The sequence below is a fragment of the Gorilla gorilla genome, chromosome 10, assembly GCF_029281585.2.
Source record: "Gorilla gorilla gorilla isolate KB3781 chromosome 10, NHGRI_mGorGor1-v2.1_pri, whole genome shotgun sequence".
NCBI classification, from domain to species: Eukaryota; Metazoa; Chordata; class Mammalia; order Primates; family Hominidae; genus Gorilla; species Gorilla gorilla.
In genome coordinates, this window is record NC_073234.2 from 124,931,075 (window position 1) to 124,952,041 (window position 20,967).

General features: G+C 51.9%; 1 protein-coding gene across 3 annotated transcripts in view; it reads left to right on the top strand.

Annotated features, from left to right (window-relative positions):
* Positions 1-8,939, top strand: part of UBE3B (ubiquitin protein ligase E3B) — a 59,595-nt gene extending 50,656 nt beyond the window's left edge. For 2 of the 3 annotated variants that reach the window (XM_004053863.5, XM_004053864.5), the window contains exons 25-28: positions 2,107-2,289; positions 2,764-2,875; positions 5,683-5,775; positions 6,828-8,939. In XM_004053863.5, the coding sequence (XP_004053911.1) occupies positions 2,107-2,289; positions 2,764-2,875; positions 5,683-5,775; positions 6,828-7,019 (580 nt within the window). In that variant the 3' untranslated portion in view covers positions 7,020-8,939. Of the gene's footprint in view, positions 1-128; positions 206-2,106; positions 2,290-2,763; positions 2,876-5,682; positions 5,776-6,827 lie in introns of those variants that run through there. The other variant, XM_055358990.2, reaches the window with a different exon arrangement.
* The last annotated feature ends 12,028 nt before the right edge of the window (positions 8,940-20,967 follow it).

A 20,967-nucleotide genomic window follows, 5' to 3' on the forward strand; every position in this document is an offset into this window, starting at 1 on the left:
TGCCTGCCATGTAACCTGTAGCCATTCCTTTAGGGGGGTGCTTGTAGGGCAATGTGTATAAAATACCTTCCTGGGTGTCAGGCTCAGAGGAGGGCTTAAATGACAGCAGTGATGTTTACCATCCTCAGATGGGTGACGTGTCACATGGATCCTGCCACCCCCTGAGAGGACACGCATTGCCAGGTGTTGCAGCTTGGGGGTGACGGTAGGTAGTCACTCACTCTCCCCACATAGACACTGGCTGCTAAGTAGAGCGCCCAGAGGAGGTAGGTGGGAGCAGGCTGTGCTGGAGGGAGAGTCCTGTCCTGCTGGGAAACCTCCTATGTGGAAACTTGTTTCACAGATTCTTAGCATTTATAGCATAAAGCCTCAGGTCAGGGTAAGGATACTCAGTTCTGCATACTAACTCAAAAGGCCTAGCAGTGCCCGTTTCTCCCTCTTTAGGGGTGATACTTGATCTTGCACTTTATGAGTGTTGGATGTTTCCCATACTCTCTTCTCTCGTATCTCCCTCTCTCCTTCCCTCCCTCTCACCTCCTCCCTTCCTCTCCCCCTTTCTCAGTAAAGTGGAGCAGTATTCGTCACCTGCTTCAAAGTATACCTGGAAGGAGAAGCAATGATAGGAAAATCATATTTGTATGTATTAATGTACAGGTTTGCTGCTGGAAAATTTTTTTAAATAGGGATATTTTTGAGATCACTAAAGCTTTAGCATTGTAAAACATTTATTTGGACTCTACTGATTTGGAATTGGTGAGAGTCATACATGGGCCGGGCTCAAGTTCTTTGCTAAGAAATCAGTGATGCAAGGCTGGGTGCGTTGGCTCACACCTGTAATCCCAGCACTTCGGGAGGCCAAGGCAGGTGGATCACCTGAGATCAGGAGTTGAAGACCAGCCTAGCTAACATGGTGAAAAAATTAGCTGGGCATGGTGGCAGGCGCTGTAATGTCAGCTCAGGAGACTGAGGCAGAAAAATCACTTGAACCCAGGAGGCAGAGGTTGCAGTGAGCCAAATCGTGCCATTGCACTCCAGCATGGGCGACAAGAATGAAACTCCATCTCAAAGAAAAAAAAGAAAAGAAAAAGAAAAGGCCAGGCGTGGTGGCTCACATCTGTAATCCCAGCACTTTGGGAGGCCGAGGCGGGCAGATCACCTGAGGTCAGGAGTTTGAGACCAGACTGGTCCAACATGGTGAACCCCATCTCTACTAGAAATACAAAAAAATTAACTGGGTGTGGTGGTGCATGCCTGTAGTCCCAGCTATTTGGGAGGCTGAGGCAGGAGAATCGCTTGAACCCGGGAGTCAGAGGTCGCACTGAGCCGAGATCGCACCACTGCACTCCAACCTGGGTGACGGAGTGAGACTCTGTCTCAAAAAATAAATAAATAAAAAGAAAAAAGAAATTAGCAATGCTAGCAAGCCTGTTGGAATGTATGTAACCTGTTGAGAGGATTATATGCTTTATGCAGTTGTAGTTGAGGGCACTGTGTTCATCAGAGCAGACCCAGAGACCCTCTGCTTGGAACCATTGTAAGTTGCTCTGACTTCCCAGTTGAGTCCACTCCTAGCCCAGCTGCGTGTTTAAAGCATCTGCAGGTCCGCCTTGTCATAGCATTAGACTGTTGATCCAGATTAGCAAGGTTTTGATTAAAGTTTTGACATGAAACAATTTTTTTCTATTTTAAAACTTATTAGAGGACTGAATGGTATCTTAATTGATTTATGTCCAGAAGAATGAGATTAAATGAAAGTCCAAAAAGCACCGTTTGTACTAAGAAGGGCCCTCTTCTTACCTGGGGAATGTCTCCTTGTGATTCCCAACATAGTGGGGGCTTACCCCAAAGTGTGACCTCTGGGTTTTGGGGAGGAGTGAATGATGCAGTGCCCTCGAAGGCTTGATGTGTTCACAGTGGCGTATGGTGTGCAGTTCGTGAGTGCTGTCGTCATTGTCGCCATTGTCATTGTTCTGATGAAACACTCTGGTACTATTTGTGTTTTTTGTAAAATGGTTCAGAAATGACTAGACTCGTCTTTCAGCCCATTGGTGACAGCCTACCCCGTCCTGTTAATTGTCATTGTTATCTCTTCCTTGTTGGCAACAGAATTAGCTACATCCATCTGATGGCACATTTTCGAATGCACACTCAAATAAAAAACCAAACAGCTGCCCTCATTAGCGGATTCCGTTCCATTATCAAACCCGAGTGGATCCGAATGTTCTCAACTCCTGAACTGCAGCGTCTCATCTCTGGCGACAATGCTGAGATTGATCTGGAAGATTTAAAGTAAGAGGCGGGTGGGGGGAAGGGTGAAATTCCTTGGCCTCCCAGAAAGCCAGCTGCTCCCTCGCTGGGTTCCTTTTAGAGAGTTGTTTTAGGAGCCTGTCTCCAGATCTCCTTCTCCTCCCTGGACTGGCTAGACTGCTTTGGATTAAAAGCTTGACCACTTGTCTGCCTAGAGATTAAGAAGTGGAAGCAGGCCTGAGGACTGGGGGTTCTCTGAAGCTCTAGGAGATGGGGTCAGAGGATCTGGGGTTGGCCTCTGCTTGGGAACAGCAGGGCCAGCTCTCAAATTCCCCACCCTTTTAGCTTCCCAGGGAGATAGAGTTATTGAGGCATGAACTTCTGGCTTTAAGAGAAATTAGTAGTGTTCCCCAGGCCTGCCAGAGTGGACCGTGCCAGCTGTCTGCATGACCTGCCTGCCTGTCCATAAGTGCCCACGCTAGCCCGTTGCTGAGCCCAGGTCTGTATTGCTTTCAGGAAGCACACAGTCTACTACGGTGGTTTCCATGGAAGTCACAGAGTCATCATCTGGCTCTGGGATATTCTGGCCTCCGACTTCACACCGGATGAGAGAGCTATGTTTCTGAAGGTATTTTATTTATTACCTATGCATGCATGCATGTATTCTCATAAACCTGGAAGGCCAGTTGATGTAATAATTTACGCTGAAGAAACTGAAATTATCAGGAGGACCTCAGATAGTCAGCACATCCTCTCCCACAGGCAGGCCTCCCGGTAGGCCAAGCAGTAACCAGAGAGGGGCTTGAGGGGCACGGCCGAGCCTGCTGTGTGTCCCTGGCTGCAGGGACAGGCCCCCTGCACAGGTGGGCATACCTGTTGTGCTCGGCACTCCATCCTCCCCTTCGGCTATGCTGGCCTTGATAACATCTTTTTTCTTTATTTCCTTTCATTATAGAAGTAAATGACCCTCTGCTTGGAACCTTACCTTAGGAAAATACAGATAAGCAAAATATTAAACAATTGCTGTTCCTCCAGTATGGAATTGTCAACTCTCTACACTCCTACTCACCAGGGACTATCTCTCTATACCCATTTTCTCAGTAGCGTAAGACACACATACACACCCACAGTGTCCCAATAAAACACACACAATTGCTTAGGCTGATATCAAGATGTATTTTTGCAAATAAAGTGGCTGACGTTAACTGGTTCCCCAGTTATGGTGTCTGTAAAAGTTGTAAATGTTCAAAATATTCCCCTAATGCCATTGCATTGTTTTTTGTTACTGACATCAGCAGTGTGTAAGTATTTTCTAGGATGCTGGATGGCACACACGCTTCTCTGTGTATGTGTTATATATGTGTATATTTCTCTAAAAATGGGATCCTATCATTTCCCACCAGCCTTTCTACTTGACAGAATATCAATGAACATTTTGCCATGTTCTGGTGGTAAATTTAGTGCCTTGAAATGTTTTCTTTTGGAGGTTTGGGCTTGAACAATCTCATGTGGCCTCATCTGTTGAGGCAACCTGGACAGTGTCACTGGCAATTAAAATGACAGCTGGTTTCCTCTCTCCTGGGTGGCCATTCTGAGGAGAGTTTATTCCTGTTGAAGAGGCCCTCATGCAGTCCAGCAGATAACACAAATGCCCCACATCCACACAGGTCTCCGGGGATTTAGGGTGGGCAGGCAGACAGAATTCCAGAAGTTGATTCTGGGAGAATCAGTTCAGTTTTCCCAGAAGTGCCTCATGGGCAAAGCAGTTTCTGCCGAGCTATAAAACGGCTCATGCTGGCCCCTCCTACAGAGGAAAACCAGTGTCTCATCATTGTGCAGGTGCTGCCCCACAAAACAGGTGTGTTTGTGTCTTTGGATAACCTGTCACCAAACCTACAGTTCCTTACCATGTGCCTGCCCTTTGTGCAGCTGCAGACAGGCCCCAGAGCCAAGCAGAAGAAATGTAACCCTTGCCCAGGAGTGGATGTGACCACGACCACGCTTCTCTTAAAATGTAAAGCAAGCAGAGCATCCAGGGGTTTCCTGTGTCCTCCGCCCCTCCCCGCTCACAGGAGTGGGAAAGCTTCCCTCCCTCCTTTCACCCACCTGAATTTGCAGCGGGCAGACCTGAGCCGGCCTAAATTGGGATGCACAGATACTTCTGTGTCTGTCCCCTTATTCTTAAAACAGGACTAACCACAGCCCCGACACACAGCATCCGTAGAGTGATTGGATGAGGTTGCATTCAGGGAATGCTCGTCACAGTGTGGAAACACAAAAATGCTTCCTGCATTGATGCTGCTATGGTTTTTATAAATAAAACATGTTAGAATAGGAATAGATCTTGTTAATACTCTTTTTAAAACTTTTTTTGATGCCCGACACACATAAACTGTCTTTGGATGGTCTCAGGAATCTCAGAACCATTTATAACAGACCCAAACCCTCAACTTGCCCCTGAGTTTTGGAGGACAGCTTGATGATGTAAGTGACAAGCCCCTGTATCCCCTAGAGAAGGGAGAACATTCTTGGCTACTGTTGAGTTAAAGTGAATGGTTTCTTGGGACACTGCTGTGCAAGTTTATCACTTAGATTTCCAGGCTGGTCAGATGCCTCTCTCCAGGCACGAGCTAGCACATTTGCGGGAATAACGCAGGGGCTGCCACTTGGAGAACGCCGGCAGTTCCCAGGGGGTAGCAGGGAAGTGTGGCTGGCTGCCCACAGGCCCCACTAGGGCTGCCGGCACCTTGGCCTGCTCTGCAGCCTCACTGGCTCTGGGGCCTCATTTTTGTCAGTGTGCTGAGAGGTTATTAGTCTCTTGCAGCAGGTCCCCCAGGGCCCCAGCACATAGATCACTCTAAATCAGCAGGCCCAGGGCTCAGGTGACTGCACCCGTGCAGTCCCCTCTGCATGAATAAGGAGCCGGCAGGATGCCAAGTGCAAGGCCAGTGAGGGCGGGTCTCCTGGGCTCCCTCTGTTCGCGCCACGTGCACTGGGTGCCACCAGCCTCCGCCTCGCCCTCACCGTCTCCCATGTTCTCGTCACATGGTCTCTCTATGGGAGGGTGTCAGCTGCTGCTCTGTTCCTCTTAACAATCCCACAGGAGACCTGCCTCCCGGGGACGCCTCACCAGTGCCCTGGCTGGGCATTTGTGGTGTTCCTACTCTGCAGTCACACGTGCTCTCACAAGTGGCCAGTCGCACCTGTTCGGTATGGGTTTCATGTGTCTTAGTCCCCGAGAGCAGCACCCTTGAGAGAGATGTACGGCGTGTGCCAGTTTTGGGGCCAGATCCACCCCGCCACCCCATACAGCTGGCTAGACAGCAGTTACAACACGGTAACAGACAGAGCAAATACATGCTACACAGCTGCAAGGGCCTGTCCTGGAAGAGCAGGAGCTTGCCCCGTCCCCACTGACCCTGCTTTGTGTTGCAGTTCGTGACCAGCTGCTCCAGACCCCCGCTCCTGGGATTCGCCTACCTCAAGCCTCCATTCTCCATCCGCTGCGTGGAGGTGTCGGACGATCAGGTACCCCCACGGGGTGGGTGGGGAAGAGCCAGCCTTGGGCAGTGTTCCTTGACTTCCCTCTTGGTGGTTGTCTGCTGTGCCCACTGTGCAAGGCCCTTATCTAGTCCATATCTCAGCAAGACAGGCAGCTGGACCCCTCAGAGCCAAGTGAGGAGGGCCCCACAGTTCCCACGGCAGGAGAACCAGCCAGCCCCAGAGAGACTGCCCACGGACTCAGCCCTCTCTCGGCAGCCCCTTTCTCTTTCCTTCCTCAGGGAAGGGTACCTGGAGTGGGGGTGGGTACGTGCTGTTTTTAGTGGTGTCTGGCCTCACCAGGGCTCCAGATCTGAGGCAGCATGGGAGAAAGTGAGAGAGGAGGCTCAGGAGGCAGACAGGTGCAGACACGAATGCTACTCCTACCCCAGCAGGCTGTGCACGTCCAGGCTCGCTGCTTCATTTCCTCATTGGCCAAAGGAGAAGGAAAGCCTTCAGGGTTACGGAGCTCTGTGTGTCTCAAGCCTGGCCCACTGTGGGTGCTCAAATGAGAGTCCTACTCCCCATAAAAACCCACTGGCCGCCTCTGGGTGTAGCTGCCTCTCATGATGCAGTTTGAGCCCGTGATGCCACCTTGTACAGGGAGCTACACAGTCCTCGGCCTCCATGCTTAAGGGAAAGTTGGCCCAAGTCATGGTCTGCCACCGGCCACAGCACCGGTGAGGAGGGAGGAGTGCCTTCAGAAATGTTTGGGCACCTAACAGAGTTTTTACAGCATTCTACTTTTTGACAATTGGTTAACCAGTAATTCGCTGTGAACCGGAAGGCCCCATTTCCAAAAGCTTACTTAGTGCAGGAATTCTCTGTGCAGGCCCCAGGGAGAAGGGGTTCCTTCTCTGGAAGCCAGTCGTCTTGTGTCTGGGGCTTGACCTCGGGTAGTGGTGCCAGGGCAGCGCCCTGCACTCTGCCCAGCATCCAGGGACTGGCCAGATCCCCTCCCTGGGCTCCCTGGCCTTGGCATCTGCCTGGGTTCCCAAACCAGGCCCTTCCCAATCCAAGGCCATGATGTGTGCCTTCAGGACACCGGGGACACTCTGGGCAGCGTCCTCCGGGGCTTCTTCACCATCCGCAAGCGGGAGCCAGGCGGCCGCCTGCCCACCTCCTCCACCTGCTTCAACCTGCTCAAGCTGCCCAACTACAGCAAGAAGAGCGTCCTCCGCGAGAAGCTGCGCTACGCCATCAGCATGAACACGGGCTTCGAACTCTCCTAGCTCCTGTCCCGGCCCTGCCTCCAGGGCTCCTGGGCTGCCAGGGACCTTCAGCTCCCAGAGGCAGTGTGGTCCCTGGGAATGTGACCAACATGCCAGGTGACCTTGGCCCCTAGACCCTCTCTATAGCCATGAGACTCCTTGTGGCCTCAAGAACTTTAGACGCCCACGACAGCACTACACAGCATCTCCAGGTGATGCCCAAGGCACAGGGCTGCAGAAAATAAACCTCCAGATTCCACCAACACGGGTCCATTCTTCCTGGTAATGGCAGAGGGGCTTCTTTTAGCTAGTTTGATCTTTTGGGAGTCTGTCTTTCCTTAGCCCTCTGAGTGAGCTGTGTATGAACAAGTCCCAGGAGTTCCAAGAGTCTAGAGTGGTTTTTGCAGCATGGGTCTTGAGTGTACAAAGCCTACTGTGCGTGAGATCCTCTCCTTCCGTTTCTGAAATCTCTTACTCAGGTAAGGCCTCGCCAAGCCTCTATGCACCCCACAAAGTTTCTGCCTCCATGCCGTCCACAGCGCCTCTTCCCAGACAGCCAGGCCCATCTGCTGCCCAGGGAAGCGCGGGCGCCTGCTAGGGACGCTATGGACACCGTGAGTCCAAGGCGCTGCTCCTGCCTTGAAGCCACGCGTTCCACGCCGCGCCCCTCCCGCTTTCTGCGTCCTCAGAGGGCTGAGCTGCCAGGGAGCCTTCCCGGACCTGTTCCCGTCCTATGCATTCACATTGGCATCCTGGTTTGGGAGAAGAAAAACATTGGCCCGTAGCAGCAGCCCCGTTTCCAGAACGTGCTGGCTGTTACCCAAAGCCTGCTTGTCCTGCGGAGGACGGCTGCCTTTGACCCTGCTTATTTGTCTCACTGGTTATCTAATGAGGAACAAACACTAACCTAAGGTACACATCCCGTCTGGGCGGTGGCTTCACTCCAGAGTCTGCAAAATCCCAGGAAACTTGGGTCTTGCTGCCCATCCTTCCTCAGCACAGGGAACCCGGAAGCCCATTGCACTGACAGAGGCTCACACCCTCTGGGTTTTGTTTTTTTTTTAACTTCATTTCTCTTCCAACCCATTGTGTTCCTCTGCCCTCATTCTTTACCTTTGTTGTAAGAACTTTAGCACCAGGGAACTGAGGCAGAGGCCCTGTTTGTGGTCTGTGTTGACAGCCACCCACCCTCTCCCACCTCATGCTCCTGCACCTACACCACCAAGGTTGATGCCAGATTCGAAGCCAGGAAGGCCCAGTCCCTCCTCTGCTCTCCTCAGAGACGCAAAACATTTTCCAACAAGAGCTGTCACAGTGGCAGCAAAGCAGGGGCCACCCGTCTCCACAGTCCTTCAGAGTTTCAGCTGCATCCTGGTGTCCCACCCAGGTCAAGCCCCCAGGCTTCTGGAAAACAGTGTGTGCTCTACTTTGATGGAAACATGGCAAGGAATTTAAAGACAGGAATGTATTAATATTATTGAAGGTGTGTTCGTAACCTCTGATTCTGTGGACTTGCCACTTTCTCCAAACGCTCGGTTCCTTTGAAGATTTCTTCTGAACGTGTGTGCGCACGCTGGGCGGGTTTGTGCATACATGCGGGGACCCCAGACTGTCAGCACAGGGAAGATGGATCCCATCCTAATTTTTATCACCTGAAGGTTGGAGCCAGTGAGGGACTGGGAGAGAGTGATTTATAAGCACCAATATCAACTTCATGTGGATTTTTGACAAGGAGGGGTAGTTTGTAATTTCATTTAAATTCTTTTCAGCAGCTGGAAATATTGCACTATCTGAAACACTGAATCTGCTTTTGTAACTGGTGTTCACTGACACCTTGATGGCTCTTGATGGCTCTAAAAAGTTGTAGGACTTTTTGTTTTTGTAGCTAACTTATGGATTGAGATGTGATCAAAGGCTTTATTAAATTTGTACTTCAGCATATGATGGCTGCGTTCTGCATTTCATTCCACCATATGCCTGGACCGTTCCTGCTTGGGTATCTGGGCTTAGGGAGCATGTAGGCTTCCACATGGAGGGAAGATGTGGAGGGGCGCAGAGCACATGTCCTCGCCTCCCCAGCCAGAGTTCAGGGTTGTTGGCAATCTGTCCTATTTGCTTCCAATTGTGTTTCAAGAAGTAACACATTTCAGATGAGCACCCTCTATGGGCCCATCCCTCTCACCCACTTCCCAGAGGCAGCTGTCACCATAGGTTGGGTGTATATCTTTGCAGTCCATGTTTTACACAGTAATATTCTTTTTTTGTTTTTTTGAGATGGGGTTTTGCCATGTCACCCAGACCAGTCGCGAACTCATGGGCTCAAGTGATCCGCCCACCTTGGCCTCCCAAAGTGCTAGGATTACAGGCATGAGCCACCACGCCCAGCCAGTAGTAACTTTCAAAAGTGATCAACAGATGTTGAACAAACCCAGATAAGTGTCTGGAGTGAAATTTTACAGCTACTTCTGGGTGTGCCAGGCGTTGTTCCCTTAGTGAGGATTGCACTTGCTGTCTCCCCACAGGACACGCAGCCCTTCTCACTGCATTCCCCAGCCAGGTTTCCTCGGCACCGGGAGCCCGGGTCAGACCTGCCAGGTGTTTGCCCTGCCTTGGTGCTTCTGCCCTGACCCTCGGCAGCTCTGATGTCCCAGTGGCTTCTCGCTGCTCCCCTGACCTGGGAAGCCCCTGAGGATCAGAGCACAAACTTGGCTTGTTAGGATCCAGTCAGGAAAGAACCCTGGAGAGGCTTGTGGCCTCTCTGGAAGTCAGATGTCTCAACACCCAAGAAGAATTCATGCACGCAGGCGTCCTCACAAGGAGCGTTCATGTAACTAAAAGAAAAAACAGTGTAACCCCCCGCCTCCCCAAAACACACATCGCCAGCCTCCAGTGTGAGGCACACCCACCTAAAACTAAAGCTTTATTCTGTGACATTCTGGCTTTTTTTTTTTTTTTTTTTTTTGAGATGAAGTCTCGCTGTCGCACAGGTTGGAGTGCAGTGGCGTGATCTCAGCTCACTGCAGTCTCCGTCTCCCAGGTTCACACCATTCTCCTGCTGCAGCCTCCCACATAGCTGGGACTACAGGTGCCCGCCACCTTGCCTGGCTAATTTTTTGTATTTTTAGGAGAGACGGGGTTTCACCGTGTTAGCCAGGATGGTCTTGATCTGACCTTGTGATCCGCCCGCCTCGGCCTCCCAAAGTGCTGGGATTACAGGCATGAGCCACCGCGCCCGGCCAACATTCTGGCTTTTACTTACAAGTTATCACTACAAAGAGAAAGGATGTCTTTATAACCAGGAAAAATAAGTGAGTTTTTAAAATTATTTAAATGGAAATGTAATATGCTGACAGAACTTGCAAGTGCCTAAGAATAATTAGCTGGAACAGAGTTTGAGAAGTGCTGGCCTCCACTCTTCTGACAGCAGCGGAGCCTGTTAGCAGACAAGGCACTGCTGAAAGCCATAGGGTCTGGACAGCTGGGTTCTCGCCAAGCTTGGCTGACAAGTAAATCCAGGACCCCTTTAGGCCTCAGGCTTATCTCCTGGAAACTTATCAAATTGGCCAGAGTGGCCGGAGAACTGTGGAAGTGGTTCCTTCAGTGCTGTTTTCCAAGAAGCAGAGCGTGGGCTCTGGAATCGCAGAGACGTGTGAGCAAACCCCAACCCTCCACTTCCTGCCCCATGTGGAGGGCAGCCTCCCTGTGTGTTCCTTATCTGGAACACGGGAATCTTGATGTCCCCTCCAGAGCACGTGAGGATTAAATGCAGTTACATATAACGCACCCAGCGCAGCACCTGGCACCAAATACGCATCCGTTAGTCCTCTTCCTACATTTCCTCACCTTTCACTTTAAGAAAACAGGGCTGCCCATGACCCTGGAGATCAGGCTCGGATTAAGCTTCCAGAGTGGCTCCTGCTGCTGCTGCTGATCCCAGCAGGGTGAGGAGATGCTGGATGGAGAGCAGTTATCTGTTGCACTTAGGCAAGATCGGAGGAAAGTCACATTCCCTCATCCACACTGCCGCCTCTGAGGAATCGTCTGAGTGGCACAGAACAGAAGCAAAGTGCCTTTCAGCCAGAAGGATCCAGCCAAGGCGTTTCCAGGCCCCTGTGGCCTCAGGGCACCTCACTGTGCCCCCTACACTGCACACACAATCACTTGGACTGTGATTCAGAAGAAGTTGCATGGCCAGGCTCGGTAGCTCATGCCTGTAATCCGAACACTTTGGGAGGCTGAGGCGGGCAGATCCACTGAGGTCAGGAGTTCCAGACCATCCTGGCCAATACGGCGAAAGCCTGTCTCTACTAAAAATACAAAAATTACCTGGGTGTGGTGGCGCACACCTGTAGTCCCAGCTACTCGGGAGGCTGAGGCTGGAGAATTGCTTGAACCCAGGAGGCGGAGGTTGCAATGAGCCAAGATCACACCACTGCACTCCAACTTGGGTGAGAGAATGAGACTCCGTCTCAAAAAAAAACCAAAAAAAAAAAAACCACAAAAACAAAACTGCACAGCAGCCTAGGCGGCATTCATAGTTCTCACCACCTTCTGGAGCGTGGGGTCAGAATGGCATCCTTTGCTTCACGGCAGTCATCCTAACTTTTGTTGAGAGCATGTGCTCCAGAGCCCCAGCTGAGTGCAGATCTTACGAGGGCATTAGAGAGAGCAAGAGCCTCAGAGCATCCTGCCGCTGGGTGCAAACCCTAGCTCTGCCGCCCACGAGCTGGGAGGCCAGTGGAAAGTTTCCTGGCCCCTCAGACCTGCAGTTTTCTCTTCCCTGAAATGGGGATAGCAGCACCCACCATGCAGTCTTGCTGTGAACCACAGAGAAATGGGCTGAAAAGCCCCAGTCTGTGCCATCTATGAGCCATCAATGACTCGTGGCTGTGATAACTGTCATTATTTTGTTCCAGGGGTCGAATTGACATTCCTTCTGGAGTTTGTTTTTGAAACTCCTTGCAACACGCTTTGGCTGACGTTAACAGGACATCCCGAGGAGCCTCTGCTGGGCTTCGCTCAGCCCCTGGTGTGCAGGCTCCCTGTGTGCCCACGCCCCAGCTATTCCCGAGCTTCCATTACGCACTGGGGGGCAGCAGCTCCTCCACCCGGGGACCAGCAGTTGCAGTTCCGTCATGCTTTTCTTACTGTGACAGTCCAAGTGTTTTCTGAGCTGTAGGGAGACTCAAAGGCTTGGGCATACTGGGATGGGGTCTGTGTCAGCTTATAGACCTTCCACCGAGAGAGCCAGCCTGCTGGAGCCCACCAGCAACGACAGAGAAACCTCTCTGAAGATGTGCCCTCCCTCCTTGACCCCAGAGAATCCTGCAGAGGAAGCTGAAAGCGTTCACTCTGCTGCCGAAGGCTTCTGCTCCTTGGCTGCCCCAGGCCCTGAGTCTGCCTAGATGTATGTGCAGGGTTTGGGTGGGGGATTTTTGGTTTTTGTTTGTTTGTTTTTTGAGACAGGGTCTTGCTGTATTGCCCAGGCTGGATCAAGATTGCCCAGGTGCAATATTGGTTCACTACAACCTCTGCCTCTGAGGCTCAAGCAATCCTCCCACCTCAGCCTCCCAGGTAGCTGGGACCACAAGTGTGCATCACCAAAACCGGCTAGTTTATTTTGTATTTTTTGTAGAAACAGGGTTTTGCCATATTGCCCACGCTGGTCTTGAACTCCTGGGCTCAAGCAATCCACCTGCCTTGGTTTCCCAAAGTTCTGGGATTACAGGCATGAGCCACTCACTGCACCGGGCCCCCTATGTGCAGGGTTACCAGTCAGGCTGCCTTCTCCAAATGCCTCTAAATCTGGTTTTTATGGGGCCATGGCAGTGGCCACTGAGTAAAGGAAGACACTTGTCGGAATGGCACGTGGTTATTTAAAAAACTCATTGTTCTGGAAACCCAGTGTCCTTGGCCTTCAGACCACGGGCATGTGAAAGAGAAGCTATTGTGAAGTCATTCTGGCCCTTCCAGGACTGCCCCTCACACAGAGTCCTAAACTAGCCTGCCTTATGCTGGGGAGGGGCAAGTTATTTTACAACAAGAACATTGTAGCCAGAACTTGTGTGTTGTAGCCAGAACTTGTGCTGTTGCAAAGAGCAGAAGCTGGCAGACCAGCTCAGAGCCAGAGCAGGTGGTGAGGAGGTATGAGAGCGGCTCTGGGACCCACGCGAGAAGTGCAGTGGGCGGGAGCTGAGGTGGTCCTCTCCTCCTCTTGGGCCACATGAGCCCTTCTCTGCACTTCTCTGGCTCCAGCGTCCCCATGAACTGCCTCTGAGTCCACCATCCTTGCAGCTATGCAGCCTTGTGCTCCTGGGGCCTCTAGCCAAACCACTGCTGCATCCCTCAGACCATGTTCCAGCGTGGTCCACCTGCCTGCGGCTGAGTGGCCTTCAGCTAGGGTCCCCTCACTAGTCTGGTCAGCTCTGATGAGACAGGCCAGGATCCTGCCAGCAGCAGGGGCTGTAGACACAGCAGTTCCCAGATAAAGAGGCCGCAGAAGACCAAGCAGTGACCCAGGCCGGTGACAAGGGCAATGTGGACTAGTGGTCAAGGGCACAGGCCTTGACCTTGGACCTGTACTTGAGCTCGGATCACCACACCCACCCTCAGTGACTTGAGAGTAGGCAGCATTTCACTTCTCGGAGATTCATTTTCCCCAGCTGTAAAGTAGTGAATAACAGTTCCTGCCTGCCATGAGGATTAAACAAGGTCACATCTGTTAAGCACCTGGCAAATTATAGTTGCCCAGTAAATGCTATCTCCCCTTATTCCTTGGCCTTGGGGCCAGGCAGGGTGGAGTATCGGGTCAGAAGGTAACTCTCATTGCTGTTCTAAAACAATTCCATTGGCTCCTATATTGGTTTCCCATGGCTGCTGCAACAAATCACAACAAGCCGGGTGGCTTAAAACAACGGAAATGTATTCTCCTCGGACAGTTCTGGCCAGAAGCCTGAAATCAAGGTGCCCACAGGCAGCACTCCCTCTGGAGGCTCTGGGGAGAAGCCTGCCCTGCCTCTTCTAGCCTCTGGTGGCCCCTGCATGCTTGGCTGTAGCTGTATCACTCCCATCTCTGCCTCCATCCCCGTATAGTCTTCCCTCTAGGGCTTCCTCTTTCTCCTTCTCTTAGAAGGACTTGTCCTTGAATTAGGGCCCACCCTGACCCAAGATGATCTCATCTTGTGGTCCTTACCTTAATTACATCTACAAAGACCTGTTTACAAAAAAGGTCCCATGCTCAGGTTCTGGGGGTTAGCACTTGGACAGATTGTTCAGGGGGACACCATTCAACCCACTACAACTGTCTTCCAGAGCAAGTGTGGCAGGAGGTGATTCTTCATGCCATGAACCACCACACGCTCACAGATCCTAAACAATCTCATAGGGTGAGGGGGTGAAAAGGAGAATTGCTTATTCAAGGACGGGAAATATTTGGTGCCCGTGTCATCACTGCCTCCTCCTCACCCATGGCAGACATTACTAATTGATTCCTGCACTGTGTCTTCATGTGCTGCTTTCAGCAGTCCATGGGTATGGGCCTGGGAAGCTACACCTGTTTGCCATTTCCTGGCTTATGTCTTGTCTCAAAAGTGTAGTAGAAATAATAATAGTCATAATTAACATTTACTCAGGTGCCAGCCACTTTTTCTTGGAATATGTCACCAAATCCTCTCAATAGCTCTGAGATCATACTATTAATCCCATCCTCAAGATGGTGTATGGGTTGAATTCTGTCCCAAAAAAGATGCATCCTAACCCCCACTACCTCAGCATGTGACCTTATTTGGAAATAGGGTTGTTGCAGATGTAACTAGTTCAGATGAGGTCATATAGGAGTAGGGTGGGACCCTAATCCGATGTGACTGGTGTCCTTACAGAAAGAGAGGACTCGGCCATGTGAAGACAGAGGCAGAGACTCAAGTGGGGAACCTTCAGGCCAAGGAACACAGGGATTTCCAGCCATCACCCATAGCCAGGAGAGAGGCTAGGAACAGATTCTCCTTCACAGCCTGGAGAGGAACCAACCCTGTCAATCTCTTGATTTCAGACTTACAGCTTCTAGAATTGTGAGAGAATGAATGTCTGCTGCTTAAGCCCCCGAGTTTATGGTGCTTTGTTCCATCAGCCACAGGAAACTAGTATAGATTTTGAGACCAGACAGATTTGTCACACACCCAAGGTCACATGTTCGGAAGAGGTCAAACCAGGATTTGAACTTGGGCTGGTGGGCATCACAGGAACCGGCGGCTGCTGCTCAGCCCCAGCAGCTGGCTGCCCTGCCCAGGCTAGCTACCATGTGGCCAGGCTCCCCACTTTTCAAAAGAAGCCACAAATTCCAATGTCTGTGAAATCTCCAGATTTAAAAATTGTTGGCAGATTGAAAATCTGAAACACCACTGTTCAGGCCTCGGGAAATACAGAAGGGCTGCGCGTGCGTGTGGCTTGTCTGAACACTGCAGATGTGTCAGACACTGGAGCCAAACAGTCTCCACAGTGTAGAGTGACAGGTGGAGCTGGACAAGATGATGTTCACTGGAATAATCCACGGACCTGTCACCGGGTGCCAGAAACCAGCCTCATGCAGACAGGCTCCAGGGGAGTGGCTCGGCACGGGGTCAGCAGGCTGGTAACACAGCAGGACTCGGCTGAGGCCCTAACGGTTTGGGGTTGCATTAATTGTGGGAGAGTGTCTACAGTGAAGGAGGTAATAGTCCTATTCTGTTCTCTGTGGCTCACACCCTACCTGGAGTCAACCCTTTGTTTCTCTCCAGGAGCCACACTTTAAGAAGGATGCGGGAGGCTGGGCGCGGTGGCTCACGCCTGTAATCCCAACACTTTTGGAGGCAGATGGATGACGAAGTCAGGAGTTCGAGACCAGCCTGGCCAACATGGCGAAACCTCGTCTCTACTAAAAACACAAAAATTAGCCGGGCATGGTGGCAGGCACCTGTAGTCTCAGCTACTCTGGAGGCTGAGGCAGGAGAATCACTTGAACCCGGGCGGCAGAAGGTTGCAGTGAGCTGAGATTGCGCCACTGCACTGCAGCCTGGGTGACAGAGCTAGATTGTCTAATAAAAAAAAAGGAGGGGGGGGTTGCAGGAAAAACTAGCCCATAGCCAGAGATGGTACCATAAGGAGGGTTGCAGCGGGCCTCTCAAAGCAAGCCTAGCAGTGTACCCAAGATACATGTAGACGATGGGCCACCCGAGATGTTAGCAGCATCCTGAGGGGGTGTCGGCCTCTGTCTTGGAGGGTGCTGGCTTAAGGGTTGAGCCTCAGACTGCAGGGTGTGTTTGGGAAGCAGCTGCCCACAGCTCTGGTCATTAAAGAAGAGAGCGAGCTGGTTCTTCTGGCCCCAGCAATAACAACAGAACGACCTGGAGTATGGTCCCTGCAGCCCTTCCCAGACACAGAGTTCTCATTCTCCAAACGTGGACATCCAGAGGTACACACGGCCTTACGTGGCCACCAGCAGGCCATGGATGGACATTGCCCAGCCCACGTTGCTGCCACAGGTGGACACTCAGAGCGAGAGAGAGGGAAGATGGGGTGCTGGTGGGAAAGGGTGTGGACTGGAATGTTCTAGAGGTATGGGGGGCCTGAGACATCTTGTGAAGTGGGGTGGGGGGCGGGGCTCCTTCATGAGGCCAAAGGTGAGCAGGCCTCTGGGTGTTTCAGAAGAACTGCCCTGGCAACATGCAAGTACAGTTCTAGCAGAGACGCCAAGTCAACTGTCAAAACCGAGCCACTGCCACCCCACAAAGCCAGAAAAAGCTTCTACGTGACAATCTTGGGTAAGTCGGCCCTCAGCCTCTGCATCCCCCACCACAGACCAAGGCTCCCAGATCCCCCCAGCCCATGCACTCCATGTGGTCCCCTCTGTGTGCCTGGATACATCGGGACCCTTGGGAGTCACTGGGGATTCCTGCCCTGCCACATGGGGTAAGTTACTGGTAATTACTCAGCTGTGAGAGCTCCTGGTCATCAGCCTTCAAACACAGAAACTCAGGTATTTTTCCCAGCAGACCCTGACCAGCCTCTGTATTTCTCCATAACGCTGGTCGGCCGGGTACAGCGATCTTGGCAACAGATTTTGCGAAATAAACTTGGTCAGTGGATCCCAGTCAACAAAATGTTTTTCCATCTGTTACCCACTTCCTCCTGCCTGTGAAGGGGCAGTGCTCTCTCCTCCTTATAGGTGAGGCTCTGAGAGGTGGAGTGAGTGACTTGCCCAGGGACTCACAGCCAGGATATGAGGAACTGGGATGTAAGCCCAAGCCTTTGACCAGGAAGGTGACCTCACTCACTCACTTGCCTTCCCTGATCGTCAGAGGCCTGGACAGAAGCCTCCTGTCTCCCAGAAGGGCTAGTCCCACTGAATCTCCTGACCTGCTCCCATCCCACTAGGGACACTGTCCAGGGGAGGGAGCACACCCCATGTGGGGCTTGGTGTGAAGTCTGCTGGGTGGCTTTATCCCATTGCAGATGGTGCCAGATGAGCCGGGCCCCGCCCAGGAAGCCAGACTGCCAGGGAGTTCAGACTCAGCCAACAAACAGACCCACAGGGCCTCCTGTGCCCCAGGCTGGGTGCTGAGTTACAGCCGTGCACACAGTGGACATGATCCCTGCCCCACAGAGCTCACTCTCTGGTGGGAAAGAGTCAGAACTAATTCAAGGAGGAGGTGTATGGCCACATCCTGTGATCAGCGTCCCTGGCGTCTAGTGCTGTGCTATTCTGATGCCCACTCAAGTGGGGAAAGCTGAGGTCAGGAGCTGGTCATTCCCATGCCCAAGGCCCCAGAGTCAGTTAAGTGGCAGAGCCAGGATTCAAGCCCTGGTCTGCCACACTCCAGAGCCCTCACTCAGTTTGAGCAGGCAGAAGAGGGGTGGGAGAACATTCTAGGCAAAGGGCTCAGCTTGAGCCAAGCCCCAGGGGCTGGTCTGTCCCTTATCTGGAGCCCGCTGCCTCCACTGCTTGTCTCACTTACCCTTGCCGGGGATGCTGGAAACTGACAGACACACCCATTTTGCCAGTGAGTTCCCACAGCATTTTAAAGGACTTCTTCAGGACCCTAGAGCCCTGGTCTCCCCGAGGCTGCAGAGCAGCAGCTGCCCTCCAGGCACAGAGCTGAAAGGCAGAGCTGGATTTCAGGGTGTGCTGAGTAAAGGGCCGATCTACCCTGCACTTTGGAAGCTCACCGGGTAGAGGGAGGCCAGAGGAATTTCAGGGACTCCACGACTTCCTTAGCTTATCATTCATGTCCCAACAGGCTGCAGCCTGTCTCCCTACCAGCTAAGACAGAGTTGCAAGCGGGACAGAATCAGTGCCCACTCCAAACATGGCTCCTTGGCTGCATCTGGGAACAGGTTCCATTAGGTGGTGTGTGGAGTGTCTCAAACATCTTAACAGTGATGGTGAATGCGCCAGTGCCTCTGCAGCAGGGGCCAGAGTTCCTGTCTCCCTCCTGGTTTGCTATCACAGGGGCCCCTGGTGAATAGGCTGGGTGGCTCATCCCAGCGAGTGTTCAAACTCAAAAGCTGGATGGCTAGAAACTGCCCACCTGCACCAAACCACCATCAGAAGCGGTCTTTATCAGCCAGGGCAACAGAAGCCAGCTCTGCCTCACTTAGAAAAGAAATGTATTGGGCAGTATTGAGGGCTGGAAGCCCAGGCCACAAGCAGAACGGGAGCCAGGGCAGTTCAGGGGACCTGTGCAGTACAGCCTGAAGCTGGGTCTCTTTAGGATGCTGTGGGCGTGAATGAACCAGCTCCAGCCAGTAACCCATCCTCGCTCAGTGCATGCAGGGGTCTTTAGGGAAATTCAGAGAAAATTCAGGGATTGAAGTAGACTGGGCAAGGCACTGATCTCATTCATTCTTTCATATTCATTTCAATAAATATTTTTGGGCACCTGCTGTGTGCACAGCCTGTTCTAGGCACTGGGATTCAATCTCATTTTGTTGTTCTTGAGACTGAGTCTCATTCTGTTGCCCAAGCTGGCAATGTGGCACGATCTCAGCTCACTGCAACTTCTGCCTCCTGGGCTCAGGTGATCCTCCCACCTCAGCCTCCCGAGTGGCTGGGACTACAGGTGCACGCCACCACGCCTGGCTAATTTTTGTATTTTTTGTAAAGACAGAGTTTTGCAATGTTGCTCAGGCTGGTGTTGAACTCCTGGGCTCAAGCGATCCTCCTGCCTCAGCCTCCCAAACTGCTGGGATTACAGGTGTGAGACACCGCACCCAGCCGGATTCAGAGTATTTTGAGAGAGACAGACACCAAAGGAGAAACCAATAAGATAATTTCTGGTGTGTTGAAAATGAGACAGATGAAGAGCCCCATGGAGATTGTATCCCATGGGAAGAAGTAAATCCTCAAAAAGAAATTGAAGCAATTGGATGGTGGGTCCCCAAACAGCAAATATCCACAAGAGGCATCCTGCCCACACTGGCCCCAGGGCAGTGATCAGGATTCAGATTCCAGAACTAGACTAGAATTCGAATCTAGCCTCAGCCACTTTCTCATCACGACCTGGAGCAAGTCACTTCGTCTTTCCGAGCCTGCAAAATGGGGATGATCACTCTTCCCTGGTTGCTGAGATCAAACAAGCTCATACATGCAGTGCTGGCCATGCAGGCATCATCGAGTTCCATCCTGATAACTCGATCACGTCCTGGGTGCATGTGCGCGTACGCGCACACACACACGCACACACGCACACGCTTGCATGCACGCACGGTGGGGCACCCAAGCCGATGCCCGCTCCTCGAGGCTGGGGGCTATGCCTGCCTGACCCTCTGGTGTATTCAGTTATAGTTTTAGCCACGTTCATTCCTCCCTCCTTGTAGGTAAGATTTATTAAAATACCCAATCACAGAAATAGCCCTGCTCCCTGACAGCAGCCAACCCACAGCAAAGCCACGCTTCCTTGAACCCTCCCCCAAACCCCAACACACGCCAAAACCCTATAATAAGTCCTTGCACAGACCCTCTTCCTGAGGCACCCCAGGTTCCCCACGGTGCGTGTGCTCCCTTATTGCAACAAGACAATAAATCTGACTTTGTTCGACTACAGGTGTGTTCTTGGTGGTCTTTGGCTGCAGGGCACCTTAAACTCTAAACCCAAAAATGTCCCCTGTACAAAATATTTGCAGCCACTTCAGGGGAGGGGAGCTGGAACTGGTTTGTCACACAGCTGGGAACAGCACCCCAGGGAACAACACAATCAAAAGGAGGTGGTTTCCGGAGCTGCAGTCCCTAGACTGGGGATGGAGTGGGGGTGCGGGATGTCACGCCATTTCTCACTGGCTTTAGTCTTAACTTTTCGTGCTTTAATGTGAAATGTAATTACAAATTCAGAGTTATGGTGGTGAGCTCGTCAGGGCTAATTAATTAGTCAGATTTATAAGTATTTGGTTCTCAGAGATCAATGACCCTGATGGGTCGCCTGAAAGCTCTGAGAAATCCCCTTCCTGCTAGCTAGTTTTCTTGGGGAGCGGTGGGGTTGGGAGAGCTGCTTTTGCTTTGGCGGCTGGTTGAGAGGGACAGCCTGACCACTCTCAAGCAGCCTGGAGACCATAGGTGCCTCTGAAGTCCCCACACCTTTGAGATGTGTGAGGGCTCTGCCCTAGGAATCAGAAATGTCAAATAGAGGCCACTCGCCCCGCTGCCTCTCCCAGAGGCCATGGCAGAGATTAGTAATGGATTCCCAAACCCCTCCCTGTTGAATCTGGACCCAGCACAGCCTGCCAGGCAATCACTTGGAATTGGTGTCTCTTTCCCACCCCTAGGATAAATCCTTCCCTGCTCTCAGCAGAACAGAAGAGAAAGGAAACTGGATTTTGACACCAGAGGCTGGGATTGAGGTGGGTTTGCCACTTGCTAACTGGCACACTGGGCTCATCACACTACCTATGGGGGTGCCACTTATCCAGGAAGAGTTAGGGTGATAATCCAGGATGAAAATCT